The 27,400-nt window shown below is 38.5% G+C and overlaps 1 protein-coding gene across 9 annotated transcripts in view; it reads right to left on the bottom strand.

The window, feature by feature from the left end:
* Positions 1 to 27,400, bottom strand: part of PDE4D (phosphodiesterase 4D) — a 1,151,628-nt gene that overhangs the window by 182,058 nt on the left and 942,170 nt on the right. For all 9 annotated transcript variants that reach the window (XM_032626898.1, XM_032626892.1, XM_032626893.1 and 6 more), the window contains 3 exons: positions 20,239 to 20,275; positions 12,397 to 12,470; positions 7,820 to 7,869 (listed from right to left, as the gene is read on the bottom strand). In XM_032626898.1, coding sequence (XP_032482789.1) covers positions 7,820 to 7,869; positions 12,397 to 12,470; positions 20,239 to 20,275 — 161 coding nt within the window. The remainder of the gene's footprint in view (positions 1 to 7,819; positions 7,870 to 12,396; positions 12,471 to 20,238; positions 20,276 to 27,400) is intronic.

Here is a 27,400-nt window from a genome sequence, read left to right as displayed (position 1 = left end):
TTTGCTAATCGCAAAGCACCTCACACATATTATCTTGTTTATCCTAGGCTGCATTGTTTGTTGGATGGGGGTGTGGGTGTCACTATATACATTTTCCAGAAAGACAATGATTTTCCAACAACTTTCCAGCAACGCAATGTCAACACTGTCCAGAGCAGCACTCTTGCCTACTTCATTCAGTATCCGACTATTCTCCCAAATTTGGCTGATTCGTTAATTTGGAGCACTTGTTGAGAATATAGATCCTGAGACTTATCCCCAAGATTTTGTTCTGCACTGTCTTGGAATCTGTTTTTTCGTGTTTATTTTCAAGGATCCCTTGGGGGTTCCTTAGATCAGGCAGGTTTGGGAAATGTTGCATTTTTCTAACTCGAGGTGGTGAGGAAGGGATACAGGCTGAAGGGGACTTTGGTGACTTTAATGCCTCTATTTTCATGGTAGCTTTTCTGATCGACTAGAGGATAACAGAGCTGTCTTGTCATAAGCTCAACAACCACCATGAGTGCTGCCCTATCCAAGGCATATTATTATCTGAAAATAAAGTGAATGCTCACTGGGGCACAATAATATTGAAAGATCATTTGGCAGTGTCTCATTAGTACCTTTTCTAGTGAGGAGAGGCAAACAGAAATCTTGATCTGAGAGATACTTACAAGTTTGTCACCAGATTCTATGTAAAATGGGCCTTTGCTAGTTACCAGTCAACATCCAAAAATGTCTTAAATTAAATACAATATACATAATTAAAATACATGAAATGTGTGGCTATTGCTTACTTAGAACTTTAACATATATTCTTTAAATTAGGTGCACTTTTCTACATTATAAAATTTTTCTCATGAATAAGTTATTTAAATTTTTTTATTATGGAATTTTTGATACTTAAATAGAACTCACATATTATTTAGCACTTGGGCTGTTTTCAGTCTCTTGTACAAACGCACAATGCTGTGATGAACACCTGTGTGTATGACTTCATTTTTCTCTTATTTTCCCTCACTTCTCAATCTAATCACCCACCAAGCTTTCTCAACTCTCTGAAAAGACTTGTGAATCCATTTCCTCATCTCCACCCCCAATACCACCACCCCAGTTCAGATTCACATGACCTTCAGCGGGTACTTGGCCTGTAACGGCCTTTGGATGAGTATGAGGCTGCCGCTAGTCTCTCTTCCTTTCAATCTGTTTTCTATGCAGCTTCCAGCATTGTCATTCTAACATATGTACTTGTTCCTCTGCTTAGAAATGACTGATGATTTTCCATTGCCCGTAAAATATAGTCCACTGTTATTTACACTGACTTCTAATGCTCTTCATACTACTGCCTTAATCTACGCTTGGAGATCATGTTCTGTTGCTCCCATACTCTTTCAACTCTTTTTGTTCTTTACTGTCTCCAGTGCCCTGAGCTGAACCGGCACTCACTGTTGTTGGTCCCTTGGCATGAGGTGCTCTCCTTCTAACCATATGGAGAACTCCACCTTCTTCTAAGTTCAGCAGGGAGCTTCCCCTAGGTGGAATCACTTGCCCTCTCCTTCAAATACATATATGTATTTGAATTTGCTTCAGTCGTGGCACTTAGCTTGTTAATTATTCATGGTTCCCTCCGGTGTCCCCATGTGACTTCCTTGAAGCCAGTAGTCACCTTTTACTCATCTTTTTATTTCCAACACCTACCTTATTGCATGCCACATATAAGGTACACAGAAAATATTTGTTGACCAAATGTATAATAATGATAATAGTAATAATAATAAAATTGAAGCAATAATGATAGTTAACATTTCTTGAGTACATTCTGGGTACCAAGCACTATGCTAATCACTGACTTCGAATTTACTGATTAGAAAATGAAAGCTTAGAGAATTTAAGTAAATTGACCAAGATCACATAGCTAGTAAGAGGAAAGTTGGGTTTTCAATCTATGTGGTTTCACTCATAACCTTTTTGCTGTTCTGACTCAATGAATATGCAGTTTTGTTTAATTGTTTCAATTAAAGTTATAACAAAATACCCAGAGCAGATATTCAGGCAATACAGTTACAATTAAATTATATTTTCCCATGACTGTGACATTCACTTGTTTTCTTACTATTTAGAAAACCAAATATAACTTTAATCAATTCCTGGTCAAAAAGCAATTGTCAGACCTGGTCTTTTTACAAATTAATAGAGATAACTCTACTTATTTAGTGAAAGCGTAAGAAGGCAAAACAAGTTAGCCTATAAGGAAGAAAACAGGCTTTGACCCTCTAAAAGATCATAAATTTAAGTAACAAGTAGTCATACTCCATGCACTTGAGCAAATCTTTTAGTTCAATGTTTTTCCCGGAGAGGTCTTTTTAATGTGGGGATTTTTGTAAAAGTAAACTCCTCTGGCTCAAAAAATTTAGAATACTCCACATTCATCAGATGTATTAAATATAAAAGTAAAACAAGCAAAAAACTCCCCACAAAAGCCAATGTCTAACACTCACATACACAATTTTTATTTTTTATTAAAGCTATTAAGCATAATGTGTACTCAGCATTCTTCAATCACATTCCTAAAAGAGCTTACTGCGCACTCATTCTCTGCAATCATTAAAGTGTTGCCACAATCTTTGCTCTTGTTAAAAGAAAGGAGAAAAAGAGCTGCATGATGAAGCTAGTGCCTGCTAGTGGCTGATGAAGAGGGTGAGACTTCCAGGGCAATGGCTGGGTCTTCGTCCTCCTCCCACACTCGCTGCCGTAACATACATTTTTAGTTCGATGTCCCCTCAGCCCTTACGTATTGCTCTCACTGAGGTCTCTTTTGCCTTCTTTAGCGGCTCGTGCTTCCAACTACTATATATATATATATATTTCTTTTCACGTTATGTACACTAGTTATTTTTATTACACACACACACACACACACGCACGCACGCGCGCGCGCACGCGCAGATTTAAAAGGCAAACCTACATAAGTCACTAGCATTGCTATTGTCACATAAACTAGTTGTTTAGTTTCCTTTAGTGGCACAAAGTGTTAAATGATTAGTCCCGGTGATAACAAAATAACTGTTCCAGTTAAAAATCTTTGCTTTCTTTTTTTTTCTTCAATGGATTTTATAAACTGCTTTGTGCTTTAGAAGAACAGTAAACAAACAAGAGTGTCTTATTGTATTCTGACTAACTAGTATATTTGGATAGTTTACTTTTTAAATCCTCTGCTTACAAACTGATTAAATTCTATTGAAAATGCACTCTTTTTTTTTTTTTTTTAAAGGAGTTAGGAATATTCAGGGCAAGAAATATGAGTGGAGATATACCAAAATTTTTTTTGGACTAAAACTACTTTTGCGTTATTTTACGCTTGTCCCTGCACTCCCTCTACAGGTAAAGAGGAGGCAATTGAACTAGTTTTATTGCATGGATAGAAGTTGTATTTTCTCCTTAGTCTGCCAATCTTTACTTATCTGAGGGCCTCTAAGATATAGGCTGTGGATATAATAAAAATAGCTCTAAATACAAAGACCTGTCCAGTGAGAAATCGGGACTGGATATTTTCAAATTTTTGGGTCCATATACAAAGAAAATCCAATGTTATATCTATTACCCAGAAATCAACATCCTGTAAGATTTCTTTTACTTTCTCCAAAACATATACTTCCATGGTGGGTCTGAAGGCTACCCTAATTTGATGGATAATTTTATAGGGTTATGTATAAGAAGGATCCTAGACTTGGCAAAAAGGAGTCCTGCATTTATTCCTGGCTCTGCCTCTAAGCAGCATTTTCTCTCACTAGGTCTCAGTTTTCTCATCTTTAAAATAGAGAAGTTTAAATAAATTTTCTCTCAGTTACATTCTCACATGAAAATCCTCAGTTTAAATATGATTAAATAAAGGGCAGAAAATATGTAAATAACAAACATTGTAAAGTGGTATCGTGGAGACGTGACAAGGTCTCATGAGATGGTCACAGAACTCTTTTCTTGAGTGAATATCATGTGAAAATGAAATGCTCAAGAGAACCAATTGTGCCCCCAAAGACATGGCTCTACACCCGAACCAGAGCTCAGTGTCACAACGCAGGTATGGCTTGGGCAGCTCTGACTCTTTGCTGCCCTCTCACGTTTCAACACACGCTTTAGTTCTGCTCTTCACCATCCGCTAAGGACCTATGCACGTGAGCCTTGCACTAAGTACAGGGATTCCTAAAAATGCCCCATCATTACTGTCTGCAAACAAAATCATAAATGAAGTGCACAAGTAAAGCTGACACATCATCAAGGTCCTCCTCTACGCTACCCGTTTTTAAAATAGCTTTAGGAACAACAACAAAATGTCAGGCATGGAGGAGGGTTGTAGGAAGAAACACTTGGTGAGTTACTCATGACAGGCTTCTGTTCCTCATCTAACTTACCTCCTTGAATTCCTGCAACAGCACTGAGAGGAGCTCCTATCTCCATTTTTCAAACGAGGGAATAAAGCGAATGAGAGATACAGGGTTTGCACTCAGGCCCCAAATGCCACACGCCAGTCTTTTTGTTATATCACACTAAAGAACAAAGAGCCATTTAGCAGGAAGGCTCTTTTCTAAATGCACATTTGGAAACTTTATGTTTTAAAAAATTGTTAAATCGTTGTAGAGCTATGTATTTATGTATTATGTATAGAAATAAAATCTGGCAACTAACTAACATGCTTTAGCCCTAATGATATAAAATCAAACTTTCCTGGCTTTAACACATGTCAAATGGAATAACCTCTAAGGGGGCAAAGAGTAGTCTAAGTTCTATGGGAGCAAGTTTTAGAAGGTGTAGTGTGACAGAGAGAGAGAGTTAAAGTTCTCAACTCTTCTTTTATAAAACTCAAGAAGTTGACTTATGGAGAGTTAATTTTCTGTCTTCAAAGTTCTGTGACTCAAAAATAAGTTCTTCAACTTTGAAAATAATCCTGAACAATAGTTTATCATCCACACCACAAAGGCACCAATGCCTGTGGCTGTGATGAGAGGCCGGGATACAGTGCTGGGAGCAATTAGAGGCCCCACTTACAACAGGCACAAAGGAAGTGTGTGCATTTTGACCATTCTGGGGGGGATCCATAACTTGTACTCCTCTGACCTTGCTAGTTTGTCTTTCACTCTTCCCATTCCTTTTCTCATCTCTCTGGCCTGTTCTTTCCATCACCCCTAGTTACATACAGCACGAATCCTAAAAACAAAAACCAATAAAAACAACAACAAAGCAAAATAAAATGATGCACTGAGTGCTTACTCTATGCTAAGAGCATTGTACAAATGAACTCATTTATTTAGCAATAACTGTATGAAGTATGATCGCTGTTTTGTAAATGGGAAAACAGGCAGGGATAGGCTATGTAACCTGCCCAGAGCCACACAGCTATCATGATAGAACATGGCTTGAATTCTGGACATGCAGAGCAGCTTCCCGCCCCCTGCCCCCCAATTCCAGGAGCGCCCTGTCAGTGCTGTTCTATGGAGCTGCCCTCCAGAGGCGCCTGGCGCTGTCCACCACAGCGGCCTTTTGGACCAAACATGAACTTACCTGCATACTACACTGTTCCTCTAGAACCTAAGAAAAATTTCTAAGAAGGCCAAGTTCCTCTTCAAGCGTGCCCCACTGACTCTTTTTAACACTCTTCTCCACTGCACTCACTTGCCAGGGAGCAAACTTGGAGTTAAATCCTGAGCAGTCAGCTGCTGAGGGCAGGAATTCACAAGCACCACGTTTTCTGTATGTCTGAAGTCTCCCATTGAAGTCTCAACCACTACTGTTTTCATGATTTATGGTTTTAAGGGCATACTTTTTCAGAATGAGCTCAGAGAGAGGAATGTCCCTTGCTGTTGCCCTCATTCCCTCACCCCCTCATCTGACTTTTTCACCTTGGTTTGCTATTCTTGGGCAAGGAAAAAGGCTTCCATTCACAAGTCATTTAATTTCCTGTTGTGCTTTGGGATGAACACAGCCGCACAAAGCCCTTAATGACAGTTAATTAGTTTCCCTTCCTAAATAAGATATTTCTAGAGCCTCACTGTCCCCAGGCCTCAGGTCAAGATCATGTGGGTACAAATGAGGCCATATTAGCCCAGATTTCTGTGGCTCACAGTCCCCTGTGGTATTGCTTCCGGGCCTCAGCACTACGTGAAATTTCTGGGAGCTTCGACGGGGCCTCTCATGTGTGTTCAAGGCCAAGTCTGAGCCCTCTGAGTGCAGCTACTCCTTCTTTAATCAGTGCGAGACGTTGACCAGGGTGGCCGGACAGCTGCCCTGACCACGGAGCACCCACCACCTCCTGGTGGATACAGCAGCCTCCACTGGTACCTGCAGCTGCTCTTCTGGTAGGATGCTCTGTGGGGCTGGCTCATATGTGACCTCAAGCTACAAGCTTTCAGGGACCAAAATAGCACGGAGTTCTGCACAAACTGATGTCAGAGGAGTCTTACTTATTGCAAAGATAAAGGGGGTGACGGTCTCCCTCTTTATATGGGTCAGGTCTAGTGCTGGGAGCAGGGCTGGGGACCAGGTTCCATGTGGTCTCTCTCATTAGAGGCCCCAGGTAGATTTGGGCTCTTTCATATTAAATTGGGGTTTCTAAAGAAGAAATCTGTTACTCAAAGAACTTACTTTAATCTGTAGGAATTTCAATTATTGTTCATCTCTTGACCAATGCCAAGAAGAAAATGGGTAAATCATACGTAAGAGTATGAAATGGCAGTTGAAAATCATCACCAATAAGATCCTGATAGATACACGTGGAAAAGAAAACCAATAATGTAATAGTCAGTGGAACACAAGTCCCATTTGAAAGGCATTCGGGAAAGACCAACATTAACTGCTGTCCCAGAATCACTTTGATGTGGTGACCACAAAGGAGCCCAGTTGAAAGGTCCTGACTGGACATGATGAAGTTAACTTTCAAGCAAAATAGAGTCACTGATAATGTAATAATGAGCTCCTCTGCATATTACGAGCTGGAGTCCCAGGAAGACACTTGAATCAAGTGAAGTATTGGTCTAGTTTGGAGAATATGTTAATTGTCTTCTGGTAATAATTTTAGAAAACATGGGTTTTCTTCTCCAGGCAATTATCTTAATGAATCAATTGGGGTTTCAAGAAATGATCAAATGAGTTCAATTTGGTTTCAGGTTTAGCAAAATGAGATCATCTGTTCTGTTTTTGGCTCAGCTGAGGTCAAGCCCCATGTCTAAAATAGACTAATAGGAATCGGAGTAATTTTATTCTTCTGACCTCTACGCCCCTCATCCTTCCATCCACTTCTCTTCCCCAAACATCTGTTCTTTTGATCTCATTGAACTTTTCTGTATTGTAAAATTACTTCTTCTCTCCTCTCCCAGACTGAATTTAATCTCAACTCTCTGGGTCCAAATCAGGAGTACTGGAATGGTGTTCCTTCCTACACACAACTGGGAAATTCATTAACCAAGAAGGTATCTTTTATTTATGCTTTGACTTTCATTCAACCAAGCTACCATATATTAACATCATGCTGAAAACACAGGCTCGGAAACATGGTCAGCATTTCGAAGGTAATGCTATCTCTCAAAATACAAATGCCCAGAGCAACACTCAACCGAGTAAGAGCAAAAATTTAACTTGTTTTAAAAAAATGGCACATCAGTTAAGTTTTTCCAATAGGTTAAATGGACAGCTTGTGAGATCAGTGAGAGAAAGGATAATATAGAGAAGAAAGGATTAATTTCTTAAAGATTTTAGAATTGCAGAAAAAACTGGTGCTAATAAGGTTGAATCTTGGAAAATATGCCTTTTTCCTAGATGTGAGAAGAATAATCTCCCAGGTCCTTCTTACCTGTTAGGGTGGCTTTGTTGATGGATGGTTGGTTGCACATGGGTGATCTTCTGACAAAGAGAGAAAAATACAGAGCTGTAAATATATTATACTTTGTTGGTCTGAGGACTCTCTGAGTCATTTCAGATATGCCATTTAAATTTAAGGATTATTTTTAAGTTAGGACATGCAAATGAAGATTTCTTTCAGACTAGCCAGTCAAGTTCCTAGGTACCCTTTGATCACGCGTCAAAAAAAAAAGCTAAATCACACGGTGATAGACTTTGGGGTAAATAAAGCTGATGTAAATGTCACAGAGACAAGAGAGAAGAGGAACTCCTTATTGATTGACCATATTCAATTAAGCCCGGGCTTACAGAGCAAACACAGACTTTCTGAACTTGAAAAAGCAGTCAGTCTACAATTGGTTTCTCTAATACAGTGTTAAGAAACTTTTATTTTTGGCATAAATTCTCACGATTGCCTATACATTATCAGAAGTGAATGACTCCTTGTAAACTATATTGCACTTTGAGAAGCTATTGTACTTCAACTTTTTCCTTTCTATTTTCTTATATTAAGAAACATCTCTGATCCATTCGTTAGAGAGGTATATTAACGATGGGTCCAAATAGATGCTACAGAGACTTTAGAAACACTATAAACTAAAGGTGCTTAAACCAATTCTATTTTGTATTCTCTAATTTTTCAGATGTTGGCAAAGTTTCACACGATGATTATAAACCCCTTGGGGTAAAAAAAAAAAAAACAAAAAAACCCCCATGCTATTTGATTAACTTGTATTCCCTGCTGAGCCCAGCACAATGTATCCACTGCTTAATCAATTATGTTGAAGAAAATATCATTTATGGAATCTCCATTAAATTTTTTTGAAATTTTTTATAAAGTTGTTACTTACAATTGAAAGCTCTTAAAATTAGTGATCTTTAAGAAAATTTTAGAAAATAGATACATTCAAGGGTGTCTGAAAATGTTTGTTTTCATTTCTGGGGGTTGTCTGTTTTGGTATTTCTAGTAGTGGCTAACACTTTAATGACTTATTGTGTGTCCAATGCTGTGCTAAATGAGCACGTTAGATGAATTATCTCATTTAATCCCTCATAACAAACCTTAAGGCAGGCAGACTCATGGTTCCCATTTTACCAATGAGGAAAACACAAGCTTTGGAAGTGTAAATCACTTCTTCAAAGTTAGAAAGCTGAGATTTGAACTAAAGCAATGTGATTCTAGGGCCTGCACTACTGCTATGTTGCCTTATTTTTAGGCTGCTTTCGTGGAACCTGTGCAGATGGCAGGTTCCTGCAGAGCCCTGGTCCAATCTGCCTTCCTGAGATGATGAATCTCTTAGCAGGGCTGGAAGATACATGGGGAAAGCAGTCTGGTACTTTTTAAATTCCCACTGCCTTGGTTCCAGTCAGCATCTGGCTCTGTCTTATTGCTCTTAAATTTACTGATATCAGTTTGGGATTGAAAATTTGCATTTGATTGGAAATGCACCAAAATTTACTTCTGAGTTATTTCAGTTTTTATTATGAAATAAAATGGGGGAATTTGAAACTTAACTAATGCTTTATAAAAAAGAAAGGTTAATGTTTAAAACTGCTACTCTGAAATAGTTTTGGTCTATATACTAATAGATGTCTACTTGCTGAGAGTTTATCATTCAAATCATTTATATAATGATTACTCCTTTTTAGTCCTTGCTCTGTGAAAATTTAGAAAGCATTTATTTTGTCTAGGAAAGGCATCAAAGAAATATTTTTAAACTTTTCTATAGTTTTGAAAACCACATCATGGACTTGTTTCTTATTATCTTCTTTTGATTTCAATCCTACAACGGGCACTTGGGAACTTGATATTTCAACAAGTAAAGACAAGCAGAAAATATCAATCATTTGATCCATGGCTACAGTGATAAATCAGTTAATAAAGAATGAGCCCGAACTCACTTCTGAATGGAAAATCTCAAGGGCAAGGAAGAGCAAGGGGACAGGAACCAGCAGCGAGTTAGCAAAAGTCAGCCACGTGCAAGTGAACACCTTCAGGGCTCAGGGCTTCAGATGCATCCTTCTAGGCTCCTTTCTTGTAGTAAATAGTAAAGGTGGATCATGCAAGCTAGCATATGCCTTCCACAAAATCCAGCGGTGAGCTTGGGAGTGTTCTAGTGGCACTGTGAGTACCCTGCGGGGGAATTCTGGCTCCCTGGGGTCATCACGTGATGCACCATTTTACTATCCACATCCATTTTGCTATCACTGAACAGAACAGAGTTTATCTGTGTGTAGATTGAGTCCTATGACTCTGATACCTGAAAAGGCTGATTGGGTTTGAATCAGTAAAGGAGGTACAAATCTGTACCGACCAAAAGAGAGACCACAAACACCTGTACTTAGGGTCTGCCAGATAATGCTGTTTGGTTAGACTTCACCCAGGGCATTATAAAGCAGGTCAAGTTCAGGCATAAAGTATGACTTTCTACCCTCCTCTAGATGCTCTTTTCCATTTTAATCTGTTTTGTCCCTGTAGGTCAGCTGAAAACCTCTGTCTCATATAGAATGGGCCTCAGATCATCTCTTTGGGGACAGAAAGGCCAGCCTGATGCCTTCACACCTGTGTCTGCCACAGGTAGAGACGCTGCTACACAAGTGACCAAGTCTGAAGGAAGCATAAAAGGAATTCACTATAAAAGTTTTGTCCACCTTTCAAAGACAAAAATCTCAATCTCATGGACAAAAGTTGAGGCTAAAAAAAGTTTGTAAGGGACACCAGTAATTTCATTTCTCTTGCAGGGTTGAGACTTTCCAAAGAGGAGGTGACTATACCTAGGAGCTACCAAATGCCGAAAGCCCCAAAGGGGCTATTGAACATGGAAGATGTGTTTGGTTATGAACAAACAGCTTGAAGCCCACGCTCAGGTTTCCCATTCTGCATCCTGGCGTCACCCCTCTAGCCAGTTTGCTGCACGTGCAGAGTGATGACGCTGTGCTGGGTATTACACTAGGCACCGGGAATTCAAATGTGGACTGGATATGACCTCTGCTCTCTGGGAACTGACATTCTTAAGACAAGCAAATAGGTAACTGGACACTGAGAGAAACATGCTAAAGCAGGGGTTAAGGACAGGATGCAATCAGATGGCAATGGAAAAGCATACCACCCAGGTTGGGGCCTGTGGGTGTGCATGCATGTTGGGTGTTAGTCAGAGACAGTGCCCCAAATGAAATTATATTTAAGCTGTAACCTAAAGAATGAATTACAATTAGCCCAGTGGATGAGGAGGGGAAGAAGAAGGTGAGAAATGCTCAGGCTAAGGGAACAGGACTGCAAAATTTCATTACCTGCAACACACGACAGTCAACTGACACCTCTGGGTTCCATTCCAATTATTTGCATTGTGGCATTTATATTGATTTTTTTTTTTTTAAAAACCTTGTTCTATCACGAGAAGTATGTGCATAATGGCCAGAGCTTTTTTTAATCACGGAAAATGTGAATTTGGGAGGTAGACTCTATTATTATGGGATGGAAAGTTTAGATTTTTTTCATGTGTTCTTTAAGAAGTAGTAATTACAACAAAATTTTATATGCTTAGATAAGTTCAAATAAATTTCTATTCACTGTCCTCTTAATATTGATTTAAAGAAATGGTTTTGGGCTTCCCTGGTGGTGCAGTGGTTGAGAGTCCGCCTGCCGATGCAGGGGACACGGGTTCGTGCCCTGGTCCGGGAAGATCCCACACGCCGCGGAGCGACTGGGCCTGTGGGCCAAGGCCGCTGAGCCTGCGCGTCCGGAGCCTGTGCTCCTCAACGGGAGAGGCCACAGCAGTGAGAGGCTCACGTACCGCAAAAAAAAAAAAAAAAAAAAAAAGAAATGGTTTTATTTCTGGAAAATTCTTCAGAGTTGATATTTTAAAGATAATATTGTATTATTCATAATAGATTGTCAAAATTATGGCATTTGAATAATCAGTTTTCCATTTAATCTTAGAAAATTAATTTTCTTTTTTTCATTTTCCATCTTTATTAGAACCCCCAAATTATAGTTATTTTCCATCTGAGCTTTCTCTCTCAAATGCTTCCCCTGTTATCCCATAAATCCCCATCTTGTTAACTCTTCCATGCTGCTGCCGATCTGAGTCAGTAACAGCAAGAGAATTAGAGATCTTCCCTATGATATGACACTTCTCCAAGTAATGGTTGTCTTAGAAGTAAGAGGATAACTTTGGGTTGACTTCAAAGCTTGATGACGTTATTTGCCCGTGGTAAATTTATGAATTAAGCCAAACCTATAAAGTTACCCTGAGTGTAAATAACTGGGCAGAGGACTGATCCTGCCAGGTGATTTCTGACAGATGGAATCACCATATTTATTTGCCATCCTGATTCATTTCTGTTATGAGAACCATCACTACAAAGTATTTACAGAAAGTTAACAGGACTTCATATGACTTAGTGTAAATGGTTAGACAGCATGGCAATGATTCAGAGAAATCTAATACACTGCCTTGAGTTCAATCAAATGGAAAAAACACTATAAAAAGTTCAGCCAGAAGGAGGGGGGAAAAATGAATAACTTACTTGCTAGGTGCTCGGTCTTGCAAATTAGTCAATGCAGCAAAGTTGTTCCGTACAGTTCGCAGGCTGGCCAAGACCTACAACAAAAATGATTCTTTAAACTTCTTGAAATAAGGCCCTCTTTAATGCACTATGAAGTGGTTTGGTGATTTTTAAAAATGGTTTGTTAAGTGAAAATTTGATATTGCTTGCAACTGAGTTTCATATAGCACTGAAGAATCTCCCAGCACCTGGTAAAGTTTACATGGATCCATTTGAAAGCCAGAGAGGCCAGACTTAAGGATTTTCCAGATATTTCTCCTCATCGTCTATGAATATGGTGACAATAGCAGCAGCTTCCACAGTATTCCTGGATTCCCCAGCCACTAAAACCGTATCCCAGGCAATATGGATAGCGTGTTGTTGCATTTTATGCATATTTGAAATAGCATAATATAAAATATTAATAAAGTCTCACTATAGGGGCAAAATGTCAAACAAAATTACCCCCAAGTTCTCTTCAAACGTTCACCAATGATGCCATAATCTTGAAATTGGCAAACAAAGTAAATTTTAAATTGTTCTTTCACCTTTGCCACATGGTTATTCTAGCTGGTAAACAGATTCTTTTCTTCGTTAAGGTTATCTGAATCATGAATTACATGGTCTCAAATAAAGTGAGACTGTCCTGTATGTGCACAGTGCCTGGCCCACAGAGGACACTCAAGAAAAATCTGTTGAATAAATGAATACATAGACACAACATATCCACATACACAAGGCTGGACCAATAGGTCCCACTATCTCTGATAGCCCCTCCTTTTTCTAATTCTAGTGAAACTATAAAGTGGCAAAAGAATCGAAAGACTAGGAGAGAAAAGTGACAAGAGCACTGTCTCCTTCTACCCCCCTCACTTTCTCCTAGAATGGACAAGTCTCCCCCAGGGTGGAGCCTATATTAGGTGAGGTTATGGGTCATCTGGGTGACAACGACAATGTTAAGTTTACCTAAAACATAGATTTCAGATGTCTTATTAGGTACCAATAACACCCCAGACTGCCTAGTTCTGTTATATAGTCAATGTGTGAACTCAGACAATAGACAAGGTGCATCATCTCTCTGACCCTTAGTTTCTCATCTGTACACCAGGATAGTGACATCTACCTCACAGGGTTGCTGTGAAAATGAGATTAAATGACAGTTTCGGTGCCAAGAACAGTGCCTGGCAAACAGAAGGCACTCAGTGAATATTAGCCCATTATGGCAACATTCCATTTAATGATTTGGCGTGCGCACAGGGAATTCACTTAATGCCTATAACTGACAATATGCTGGTGGCAGTGGGAGCAGGGCAAATTTTTTATAATTGCTCCAAGGGTTTCAGAGCTGATTCCAGAGTTTTGTCATTTGGCACTGACCTAGACTAAAGTCAGCCTAAATTTTGTTTTAAGACAAAATGTCTCAGACATTTTTGAAACTGGCATTAATTCTTCTAAGTCACTGGGATACTGTTTATGCCCTGGGACAGTGACCTACAGCATTATCCCCTGAAGGAGTTAATGGTGTTTCCTAAGGTGCCAACCACGATTAACTCAGTCACTGGAAAAATCTGGCTCATTATCACATATAAACAACTCACATTGCCGAAAGGTCACGCTGCCTATGATGGAGTATTCAAATAGCCAACTGCTGACATCAAACCACGATGTCTTTTATTAGGCATGAAACCTTGAGTGATGCAGAAAGAAATCTGACAAATCATGCAGGCTGAATTTATGCTTTAAGAATTGAATATCAAATACACTAATAAAGCATTTTAAATAAGATTATTGTACCCCCTGCTCGATCCTTATTCTAGGCAAAAATTTAACCTCAGAATTCAGAGAACTTTATTTTAATAAATTATAGTAAGTGCACTGCATCTGACAGCTGGGCAAACAGAAATAGTAGCGCAGGTAATTCATGTTCTCTGCTCATTTGAAAGGAAGCATTACTTCATGAAAGATCTACTCCACTTGCTTTTCTGGATACAGGTTTTTGCCTCTGTGATAATAAAGATATTAAATTAGATGATTTTATTTTGGTTTTTAATTTAAATTTAATTTTTAAATTTTATATTTATTTTTGCATAATCTCTATCCCCACATGGTACAGAATTTAAGCAAAAGTAGACTGTCTCTTTCTCAATAATAAAGACAAAAGCAAAATTATTGTGATTTCTGAGAGGAGGCAGATAGATGAAATCAGGGAAGGACACTCAGGGCATTAAAATCTTGGCACTGTTCTATTTCTTAAACTGTTGACTTGAGTACTATTCTTTATATTTTAGTAAGTCACTAGATAGCTTCTCTTATATGGATGAAATATTTCAAAATAGAAAGTGAAGAAAGAAATTTCCCTTTCAGCCCCTTCTCCATTCAGCTGCCTGTGCCCTCTCCTCATTGACTTTTAGATTGTCTCCTAAATTTCACTTTTACAAACACTGCTGCAGTAAATAACCTTGCAGCTACGTCATTCACTATGTGTGCAAGTATTACATTGTTGTTTTTGTGGTAGGACAAATAATAGTTTATACACGTTATGTTAAGTATTAACTATTCTCGCCTGCACTATGACACATGACACTGGCAAGAAGTGTAAATAACAGTCTCAACCAAATGTTATAAGGGGGTGTTGCCCTAGGCCAAGTTGAGTGATCCTGGGTGACCACATCCCAAAGGCACTGTGTTAGTCTTTTCTGTTCCCGCCTGCATTGTAGGACACAGAGAGTGAGGCATCTACTACTACAGGCTGTGGGGAAGAACTAAAAACAGTTTTATACAAGCCCCTTAGTTAGGGTTCAATCTTTCTTCGCTTTTGTTACAGGGCAGCTCTCACCCTTCTTGAATTCAACCCTCTAAGAGCTATAGTCAGGGCTCTGACACTCCTATAATTTTCCTCACTCTTTAATGCTTGCTACCCAAAAAGATCCCTGAGGTTTTCTCCCACACAGCTCAACCGTTAGAAAATGAAGGTCATTTCTTTCTCTTCTGCCCCTCCAAGCAAAAGTATAATCAGTCAAGGTCAAAATACATTGGGAGTGAGGAGAAATAATACACTTTAGGAAAGAAATGATGACATTGTTATGGAAAACTTTTGCACAGAGTGGTACTGGTCTGTTAGAGGGATTAAATGCTATTTGCACACACTAATCTCAGATTTTCTTAGGTATTCCTAAACATTTATTAACCAATAAGATTCACTGAAAATGGCAGGAAAATGTGGACTTCATTAAAAAGTTAAACATCTGAACACACTAGCCTAAAAGAAATGTGTACGTATATAATAATAAATTCTTATAAAGATTTGAAGAGGAGATTGCTTAAAAAAAAAAAGATGTGGCAATAACATCCGTGTTAAAAAAAAAACTCCTGATTAAAAAATAACCAAAAAAAACCAAAAACAAAGAAACAAAAAATTGTTTTTGATTCCAAATACACTTTATGCCACTAGATGGCACTAAAACACAGACCATGAGTTGCCACAGGCCTTGGGTTGGGTGGGGTGGGAGGGGCTGAGGAGGGAGAAAGAACTCCTTGCCTTGGTTTTACCTCCAGAAAAACCTGGAGCCAAATTATGATTATTTACAAGACAAAGAGATCATCTTGATAGAAAACCTCTTTCCAAGTTACGTTTTGGTTAAACCATATGAACTTGCTGTTTTTGTATGTCAGCAAAGGTTGAATATTGATAGTTTCGTATAGTTCAACTCCCAAAGTACTTAGATTCCGAGAACATGCTACTGAAATTTATTTTAATGAAGGATAAAAAAAAACCTAACAGGTATAAGCGACTGAAATGTGATGATTTTCTTCTTTCTTAGCCCGGCAGGGAGAGCCTGTTGGATTCAATGATGAGACCACAAGATTCCTGTTTCTGGGTGAAATGGGGAAGAGACACGCAAGGGCATTTTTATAAAATTGACAATGTCCAATTACCAAGGAACAGTAATGTTCTGCAGGGTTAGTAACCACTGCATTTACGTGCTGTATTTTGGTAAGAGTAAAGGTGAAATGACTTGCTTGCTCCTACCCTGTATTTTAAATCAGGCAAATCTGCTCAGTCTGAATGACATGAAGGTCTCTCCAAGGATCCAGGATAATACTTGGATATTTCCTACCTTTTCCTCAACCAAAGATTCCACTTCTTTTATTGCACACCTCCAGAGGAGGATTTTAGTTGACTTAGAGTTCTACAAGGCAGTCACAAATGATGCAACACAAATAATGGGACAGGTGGGGCTGAAGGCAACTGACTACAAAGCAGGGTTCCCTACATTTCATCAGTGTTGTGCCTCCTTGGTCCCCTCAAGAACTCTGGCCAGACTGTGACTACACCCTTGGGAGGAAAAGGCCACCTGCCGACTGGCATCAGGTGACACGGCATCATTCCTGTCAACGCTTACCCTAAGGGAATACCCAAACCAAAAGATTTTGACCCAAACACAGGAGAATAGTTCAAAATGGAAACCAATAAAATATTTATTTTCCTGGGGATCAAAAGGATTCTGAGCTTATAGGGGAAAACATAAGAAATTGGAAGTGGAAAAGTGTTTAGGTTGAACACCAGCAAGAATTTCTAACCCTGGCAGTGTTTTAGACTTGGGAATAGAATATGGAGGGGTATTGTAGGATCTTGTATTGTAGGATCTTTGCTGAAGATTACGTCTGTGCACGATGCTTCAGCCCGATACACCAAAGTGGAATATGACCTTGCACGTCTTCCTAAATTCTCTCGTAACTTACTTCTCGTAACTTAGCTTCACAGTAAACTGGGACTGGGAAACAACAGGGAGGGATCTTTTCATGTTTTGGAGATGAAGGCAAGCATAAAGAAATGAGTTCTCAAGAGGAGGCAGAAGATAAGATGGGCTTGGGAAGAGACTTTGACCAGTTTAGAGTGGGAGGCCCATTTTAAAGAATTATGGGAAGGAAATAAGGCACAGAAAAATAAATCGAAAGGGATAGAAAGTAAAATGTCCACAGTAGTTCTTTTGGGGTTTGGAATTATAGGAAATTTTCTTTTTCTTCCTTCTGCTTATATTTCTTTTCTATGCAAAAGATTTTATTTTGAAAGCAGTATGGCTTTTTCACCAGAATGATCTAGAGTGAAGTTCCAAACCCCAAAGCATGCTGGGGAAAGGGGGGAATTCTTTGGCCTATTTGAACACTTCCCTGAGTGACCTGTCTAATGTCCACTGTCTTCTGTCCATTGGTATATTTGACCAAATAATGTTGGTATCAATTCAAGTGACATAAACATCTTACAGCTTAAGCATTATAATATTTAGCATTAAATGGTGAATACTCCAGCCTGTATTAAAAATTTGAGGAGTTACTGGTTAGGTCAATGAAATAAGTTAGTGGTGCCCAATCGGGCTGAAGAGAAGGCCATAGACAACTGCCACTAACTGGGCCTTCTTTCTTACCTGCTTCCCCAAAGATACTCTATCAAAATTGTTCAGGGTTAAACAGGCTTTTAAAAAAATTCTAGTAGAGCTTTCTAGATCATATACCCTAGTAAAAGGCCATTTGTGAAAACTGGGATGAAGCCACTGAAAAAGAATCTTCAGCCTCTGGGGCAATAACCACCTTCTATAAGGTGTCATGAGTCATTAAGCTAATCATAAGCAAACTTTCCTAAATAGATTCCAGGATTATTTTCAGGCATCGTATATGCTTACAAATTACACAGAGCTGGTTTTATTCAAAGTTCCGATTTCAAGGGCATTAAGTATATATCTTATTTATCTAAACAGTTCACTAACACAGACTAAATGATATTTGACATATATATATATTTCTCAGTATACTGAAATTCTATTAGTTTTTTTGGAGATTGTAAGTACACTAAAAAAAAAATGCCTAAATATGTAAAAGACTAGATTTCCTTAGAATTTAAGGGTGCTAATAGCAAGGTTCAAGTCAAATTTATTGACCAGTTAGTTGGAGATTCATACATACTACCTGAAGGGAGATGATAAGGTATCATATACAGATTATTTTTTTCCATATTTTTCTATATATTTTTCTTACAACAATACCTAGAGATTTTAGTTAGAAGCAAGAATAATAAACTAAATAAACTCAAGTTGGAATGATTGTTTCTCCATTTGGTGACGGTCATTTATATATTATTTTGCCTGATTTATTCTGTCTACTGAGAGCTCTATATCTAAGAGCTCTGAGCTCTTAGATATAAAGTTATGGGTCCTCAATAGCAACCAATTAAAAGTCCTTAGCTTCGTAAGATTTGCTATCACAAAATATGATGAAAACATATGATTGTAAATGTTTTCAACACAGAAATATAGATATTAGAAAGAACTAATGATATCCAGCAAAACTTGAAGCAAATGAGACAATGACCTTCTAAAAGGATGGTGGTTGCATTCTATCTTTAATTGTCTGCATCAATGAAAAAGATTAAATTTTGGTCTAATTAAATTATTAGACCAAATAAATTAAAATTTTAATTAAATTTTTGGTCTAAATTATAGCAATTAAAAAATTTCAGGAAATTTGAAAAAGTGGAAGAATCACACATAATACTGCTATCCAAACCCTGCCATTATGCATTTTTTAAAAACAATGCGTATTATGACGTTTTGGAAATGAAAGAACCCTTACTGATAACAACACAAAATTCAGTAAGTATTTTATTTTTTAGAAATTGTGCTGAGCGTTTTACAAGCTTGGTACTATTTCAATCTCTTGACAATGTCATGAGGTGAGTAGTCTTGTAAGTGTCATTTCACAGAGGAGGAAACCAGGCTTGCCCAAGTTCAGTCAGTTGTCCAAGTTCATTCATTTAGCAAGAGTAGATGATGGGCTTTGACTGGGCCCTGACTATCTTAATCCAGCCGAGTCCCCAATTTTACCAATTGGAAAAAAGAAGTCTTAGGCAAGTTAAGTGAGTTGCCCAAGGCAGTAGAGCTAGTTTTGATGTAGCCTTGATTATGATTTTTATAACCCTCTAGATCACTTGTATTCCAATAATTAACATTTCCTATTAACAGTCAGTGTTGGCTTTAAACATGCTTCATGCCCCAGGTTGAATCAGTTTTATCCCATTCTACCCATAGTCTGTCCATACCAGTGGCTCTCAACTTTTCCTCAGAAAATACTGGGGCCTTTAAAAATTACAGGTGATTGGGTCCAACCCCCAGATTTTTGGATTCCATTGATCAGAGGTGCAGCATGGGATACAATCTTTCTAGATGATTCTAATGCGTAGCTAGAGTTGAGAAGCACTGGTCTGTACAAAGAATATCGGGTTATCAACCAATCAAAATTCTTTAGATGGTTTTTTCACCTTCTAGCATTTCTGTCATGTGGTTAAAGTATTTTCATGATTTGTATACCTAAAAGGAATAAATAAACACAAATATGTCACTCAGTTAAATCTATGGACAAATAACGTGTTTAAAAAAAGAGTAAATAAAGCATCAGGTTGAAGTGGAAGATGGAATTTCAGGAACTGATCATGCACGTAATTATACTAAATGTAACTTAATCCATGATATAGCTTTCCTCTTTTAGTGCTTATGTCAGTTAAGGAAATGTGGTCCCATTTAAGTATGTCACTTGGGTAATTTGTAATTTGAAGCAAAGATACTCATTGGATCTATGGGTTTATAGGAAACAGACCAATATGGCGAGGGTCACATTCTCTAGCATGGCTTTTAAATTACTGGAATGAACCACAGAAGTTGTATTTGTACTTGTGTTTGATTTAGAATGAAATTAAGAACTAACCCGAACTAACCCCCACAATTAAATTTTCAGATGAGTGAGAAACCTGTCCATTCAGCAAGCTGGGCTTACCTGTGCAAAGGGAGTCACAATCAGGTCATCTCCATGTCTGAAAAACAAAACAAAGCCCACGTTAGATGGCACTGATCACTCTAGGACCACTTTCAAGCAATATTAAATAGTAAGTTTCTCATTCATAAATCCCCACAGAGAATTACAGTAATTCCATCCTTATTCTTCAACACATGTTCTTCTCAGTCATGGGCGTGAAGATGTGTCTTCTGGGATGTTAACAATTGTCCAGTTCCCTGGGTGAAAAGAGGGGCTTCTTGATCATCAACCAAGGTCACTGGCACTTATTATGCACACGGGATATATAACAGTAGAAACGGAGTTCCAGCAGCGGGGCCTGAGTTTTACTCTTTGCTGCTTATGGTAAGTATTACTGAAGGGTGCTGTGGAAGGAGCCAGCAACGGCAATGGCTCTGGTGAGAGGTCCCTGGACCATCTAACGTTGGAAGGTGATGAACATCAGGTGCTCTGCATCGTCATGTGTGAGCCTTGGATGGGCTCGGAACTGTGGATGACATAAGACTGCGTCATACTCTAATAAAAACCAGTGAAACTTTTCAACTGACTCACGTCCCAGCCGCCGTACTTATGGGGGAATGTTACCCCGTGTGTGCTGTTGTTACAGCAACCTCAGTGACACTGTGCCGAGGATGCAGGAGCAAGGTGTCAGCATGACGTGTCTTGGAGGGACAGGGAGAGGCAAGGAAAGTTGTGAACATTCTGCTTGGAAGAAAGTAAGAAACCCAGGCCCAGAGTTCTTTCGTGGTGTTTCTTAGTATGAATGGTTCATGAGAAGGATTTCCAAACTTTCCACGGGATATTTCTTGATCTAGCTAGCTGGAACTCTTTAATCAAAAGGGAATGGAATTATTCTACACAGAAAGCTTCCCGACATGACCCTAACTGAGAAAATTGCAACTAAATGGTTCACTCACTCATGAACAATTCTGGAAAGGGCTTGAGTGACCTACAACAGCACTCATGAAATATGCTTCGGCACAGGCAGCATATGGATGACGTTAGTAAATGGATTGCTGCCAGTAATTAGACCAGTTGTTAAGGTCATCATCAAATTACACAGAGATCTTGAAATTCAAAGTGTGGGAAAAATAAAGCAGAAAAGGGGTGGAACATACTCTAAAGGAAACGTGTGTTATTTTGCACCCTCTTCGTTCCACAGTTACATTTTTGAGGGGCACTGCTCTTTGGAGAGATCATTCAGAGAGCCAAAATTTAACTAATACAAAATCTAGATATTTTCCCGAGGTACAGTCTTTTCTTCCATTTTATTCTTTATAATTTCTCGACTACAAAGTTTATTTTCTAAGAACTTAGTCATCTTGGCCAAGGCACAGTATCATTTTGAAATCAATCCCTGGAAATAAGTCTTTTAATTTTTCACATGAATTACACTGGACTTGAATCACTCTAAACTGAAAAGCATGTGCATGTGTATTAAAACACTTAATTCTATCTTTGGTTGTATTTCATTCCCAAGCACTATAAAATATTTATTTAGAATATACAATATTTAGGGTAATTTATCAGTCTTGCTTTCTTTCCGTGTCAAAGCATAAAGAAAATTAGTTATAATTTTAGTGATGGAAATATTTCACTCTTGACTTACCCAGAAATTGTTTTTGCCAAATATCTCAAGACCGTCTCATTTTAGTCACAGTAGAATTATTTCTAGCAATTCAGTGGCAAATGTCCTCAATAAATAACCTAACCTTTTCTTTTCAAAATTATGTAAGGTTTAAATTATCTCTGAATAGGGACTTCCCTGGTGGCACAGAGGTTAAAAATTTGCCTGCCAAAGCAGGGGACACAGGTTCGAGTCCTGGTCTGGGAAGATCCCACATGCCATGGAGCAGCTAAGCCTGTGCGTCACAACTACGGAGACTGCGAGCCACAAATACTGAAGCCTGCGTGCCTAGAGCCTGTGCCATGAGAAGCCCGTGCACCGCAACGAGTCGCCGCAACTAGAGAAAGCCCACACGCAGCGACGAAGACCCGACGCGGCCAAACATACTTACATAAATACATTTTTCAAAAAAAAATACATTATCTCTGAATATATACCGAATGTATAATGACAGAATCTTTGTCCAAGCCTTTGTCGGTAGCCTGCCCTCGAGACCATGGGCTGAACTGGAGCCACCCACTCTGGCCCCTGGGGCAGGGGCAGCCTCTCCCCTCCCTCAAAGAGAAGCTTGCGGAGTTCTTAGCCTGCACTGCTGGCCACTGGAGGTGGGGATAGGAGGCTCAGTACAGTAGCACACCACTGAACTTCCTGTTCTTCCAGGAAGGGATGACAACAGAACTACTCCCTATGCCTCTGGCCATCCTTCCGCTACTTTTGTATTATTTACTACAGTGCTTTCATTTCTACCCTCATTCTTTCTGTAATAAGAAGCCAGAAACACTGGCAAGAAACTGAAAGAGAGAAATCAAAAAGCAAACCCTCACAGACATCTCACTGGGATCCAGAAACTGTTTAAGCACTTAAATGGGGAAAAGCCTCTTGCCCTCTTGCAAAAGAAACTCAACCAACAGCAGCGCCTGAAAATACCGTTTTGTAACCTAGTTCATTTCAAGATTGTGTTTGAAACACACGAGGCAACAACCTTTCCACACTTTATTATTACCAAACCAGAAGGAAAAGGGCCTTTCCACGCTTTATTATTACGAAACCAGCAGTTAATTAGAAGAAAGTTTATACTTTATTGAGAGAAGATTTCTAATCCTACGAAGCTGTGAAAAGCATTAGAGGCCACAAAGTATCTGCTGCTTCTGAATATCACACATTGCAAATTTCAGGATGGTAAGTGGCTGGATGAACTAGTGCTTTGAAGAGGCGCCATGGTCCGAGGCTTACTTCCTGAATGTTGTGCAAACTTTTTGATCTTCTGTGCTTCACTCTCCCTGGCTATAAAACCAGAAAGACATTCTCCTCTGGACTTTGTCAGTAGGGTTAAGGAAATGATAAACATACAGATAGTGGTATTTTGAAATCCTGGTGTCTTTCTTCCCTTAGACTCAAAACTATCACCCATTCATCACCATCTTTGATCCACCTCTTTTAAAATTAGAGAGTCAATAGAGAACAAGTATGTTATTTTTAATATGCACATAAAAATGCTACTGGGAGCCCAACACAAAAAATGCATTTAGAAGCATAAAAATGCTTCTGGGAGCCCTGTCTGACAACACCCAGGAATTAGCCCCAGGAGGAACTTTTCTACTCACCACTCTTTACTCCCATGTTCACAGAAGTACAGACATAGAAAATAAACAAACAAATACATACACAATGTACTTGATCTTGTAAAAGCTAACATTTATACATATACTGAATATAAAACACATATTAACTGTAGAAACTTTGGGAAATACAGAAAAATTTTAAGAACCATCCAAAGATAACTGTTGTAATGATTTGTTTTTTCCAAAAGAATAACGTGGGCTCTGAGAAAATGTAAATGTCACATTTAAGAATATAATGAGCCTTTTAAAATTATTATTATTTTTTTTTTTTATAGATTTTCTTTTTTTTTTTAATAGTGTTTATTTATTTTTACTTGTTGACAGTTTGCTTTATTTATTTATTTATGGCTGTGTTGGGTCTTCGTTTCCATGCGAGGGCTTTCTCTAGTTGTGGCAAGTGGGGGCCACTCTTCATCACGGTGCGCGGGCCTCTCACTATCGCGGCCTCTCTTGTTGCGCAGCACAGGCTCCTGACGCGCAGGCTCAGTAATTGTGGCTCATGGGTCCAGTTGCTCCACGGCATGTGGGATCTTCCCAGACCAGGGCTCGAACCCATGTCCCCCGCACCGGCAGGCAGACTCTCAACCACTGCGCCACCAGGGAAGCCCTAAAATTACTTTTGAAGGAGGTATTATGATTTCCATAAACTTCTAGTAGACAAAATACTAAAACAAACAAAAAACAAATGAAAAACTCTGCTTCATCGGTAGCAGATTCACCTGAGGATATGGCTTCTCTGCATTGCTTGGCCTTTTAGTTTAGAACTAGCTCCACTGTAAGTAAAAAGAATTAACTAGTCCTTCCCCTTACGGAACCCCAGGGACTGAAGTTCCTATAACACAAAGCCAACCTCAGCCATACCTGAAAGTGATCTTCCGCTTTGATGCTACTGCCACTTAGAATTAAAGTAATCCCTTTAACACAAAAGCTTGGTCCTGTGGTCAAAATCACAACTACAGAAACTTGCATTTTGGAAAGAATGTCCAGCAACATTTTACTGAGAACTAAAAATAATGTAAATTAATGTAAGATCAAAATTAAAGCAGTTCAGTATTGTGTACGGTAGTATCTTTCAATTTGAAATTTTTCAATGTCAAATTCCAAGCCATTTGTGTATGTCTGTATACACAACTCTGATAGTTTTTTGATAATGCTAACTAGTTATCAATCATCAAGTTGAAATGATTACCCTCACTTGAAGATCACCTTTGTGTTTATATTCCATATCAGCACCAAAAGAAGAAACCAAATTACAGCCCTTTCCCCAGTTTTAACAGACAAATAAACTAATACTTATTCTACAAAAACAGGTGACTGAGGTCATCTAAGTTCTTAACTTTATGAGGAAACAGCTTTCTTTGTCCTTGAATTGTAATTTCCTAATAGGCTTGAGTGGTAACTAATCCTGGCATCCCTTTCACTGATGCCCAGGAAAGTCACTCAATGTTTTGTTGACTTCAGCTCTGGGGGCCCTTTTAATATGTTCCCAGTATTTTTTATTTCTTAAATGGGCTTTCAATATAATTATTTAAAAAAATCAGAGTACAAATATCCAACAAACTGATAAATAATAAAGGTATTACTTTCAAACAGTTATAATTTTTATAAAACAATAATGATAACCAATATTTATCAAATGGTTACTCTGTGCCAGGAACTGTGCAAAGCACATTTCACTGATTATCTCCTATTTAATTTTTTTTGTACATGAGGAATGGAAGGCCCAAGAAGGACAAAAAAAATCACCATGCCCATGGCGTGATGGGGTCAGGATTCAAAGGCAGGCAATATGACTCTGGTGGGTCTGTGCTTAAACACTGTGTAATTCTGCACCAGTAATGGCATTTATCAATGCCAAAAGCACATCCCAAACAATGCCTAATCTCTAGGCATTTTCCATTTCATAAAGATGATATGTACCATAAAGACAACAAATGGAAGAGTTAACATATAAATGCAAAAAAAATTAAAACAAAAAAATTACTAAAATGACTTACAAAACTAAACAATCTCTACCAACCTGTTGATTTTCATGTCCTTCTACCCTAAGCTAAAATAATAAAATGAAATAAAATAATTTTTGGTTTCCTACTGAGGTGATAATTCTGGCTGAGAGTTTAATATCATATGTCCATATTCAGGGTGTAGCAAGATTACATGCATATCATATGTAACAAAGGCCTCTGGAGATGGCATTTATGTGCATATATATGTATATGTAAACATCTACATATAAATGTATTTATGTATGTATTGTGTGTGCATGTGAGTATAATCTTAGGGAAAGCATTTTGATTTTCTGCCTCTGTATTTCAAATGGGGTGGGGAGGAGATAAAGGTACTGTATCCACCACCATACTTATCCACATAAAGAAAATTTACTATATTATTTTGCTATATTTTTACTATATTTTATATTTACTCAATATAAAAACCTTTCAAAGACCAACTGCTCTGCAAATATTACATTTTAAGGTATACTTCCTAAGATTAAAAACATATCATGGGGGGACTTCCCTGGTGGTCCAGTGGTTAAGACTTCGCCTTCCAATGCAGGGGGTGCGGGTTCCATCCCTGGTCAGGGAGATAGGATCCCTCATGCCTCGTGGCCAAAAAACCAAAACATAAAACAGAAGCAATATTGTAACAAATTCAATAAAGATTTTAAAAATGGTTCACATCAAAAAAAATCTAAAAATAAAAAATCATGTGTCAATGCAAGTTCATCAATTATAACGGATGAACCACTCTGTTATGGGGGCAGAAAGTATATGGGAAATCTCTATACCTTCGTCTTAATTTTGCTGTGAAACTAGAAATGCTGTCTGAAGTCTTAAAAAATTAAAAAGACAAAAATATATCATATAACTTTAGAAAGGGATGTGACCTTGGAAGTTATTTAGTCTTCTGAAATCTAAATCATTTGCTCACTTCTTATTCACAGTTTTAATAATTAAGGCCTTTGCCTGATATTTGACCAAAAACATTCTAAAAACAAAACCCTCAGTTTTTGGCCCATGTGTACTCATATCACATGCACTGATGAGAAAGTAAATGAAATTGGAGCTAATGCAACATAAGCAAAAATTCTCTAGTCTGAAGTGTAATCTCTTCTTTATTTGTCATAAAACAAAAATTTAGGCTTCGTTAGAGAACGTACATGATGCCAATAAATGGCCTCAAATTTGTTAGTTAAATGATGGCATGAAAGATCATCTGTTTTCAGAATTATTCAGCAAAAGATTTTCCAGTTGTAAGAAGTTAAGTGTTTTGCACATGTAGAGACACACTTGCTAAGCCTATTTATTTTGTTTAATAAAAGCTAATACAATAAAGGGGTCCTTCTAGGCATGTTGATGTCACAAATTATTGTCACGGAACTTTGATGACTGACCTCCATGGGTGGGAGGAGGGGGAAGGAGGACGGGGGAAGGACCAAGTACACAGCAATCTTTCACAAGTGCCCTCACTCTGTTGTAGGAACAGGTTCTTCTTTTCTAGTTTATCTTATTTGACAGGCCCGTTCTTAATGTCAGTGGCTCTGCCTTCTTGGTTTTTCTCTAGGATGGGTTCCCAGGGAAAAGATTTATAGGTAGCTAGAACAACAATTTTTTAAGATTTGCATGAGGTAAAATGATTCAGGAGATTAAAAGGAAGGGTGTGATCAAATGGGGAGAGGAGTGACAGCAGTATGTCTTCTGCATGCCTACTATTACCAGACCCTGCTCTACTAACACACAGTATTTAATTCTGATGCCTCTGCACTAAATGGATGCTCATATTCCCATCCTAAGATAAGGAACTGGTTTCTGAGAACTTAAGTAACTCATCGGTGGTCATGCCCTTGGCAAGTGGCAGAGTTCAGTGGTTTCCAAATGCCAGGCTGATACTTGGT

Source organism: Phocoena sinus, chromosome 3, assembly GCF_008692025.1.
Source record: "Phocoena sinus isolate mPhoSin1 chromosome 3, mPhoSin1.pri, whole genome shotgun sequence".
Lineage (NCBI taxonomy): Eukaryota > Metazoa > Chordata > Mammalia > Artiodactyla > Phocoenidae > Phocoena > Phocoena sinus.
Note: the sequence above shows the minus strand (reverse complement) of the source record. Positions and strands in the feature narration are given on the sequence as shown.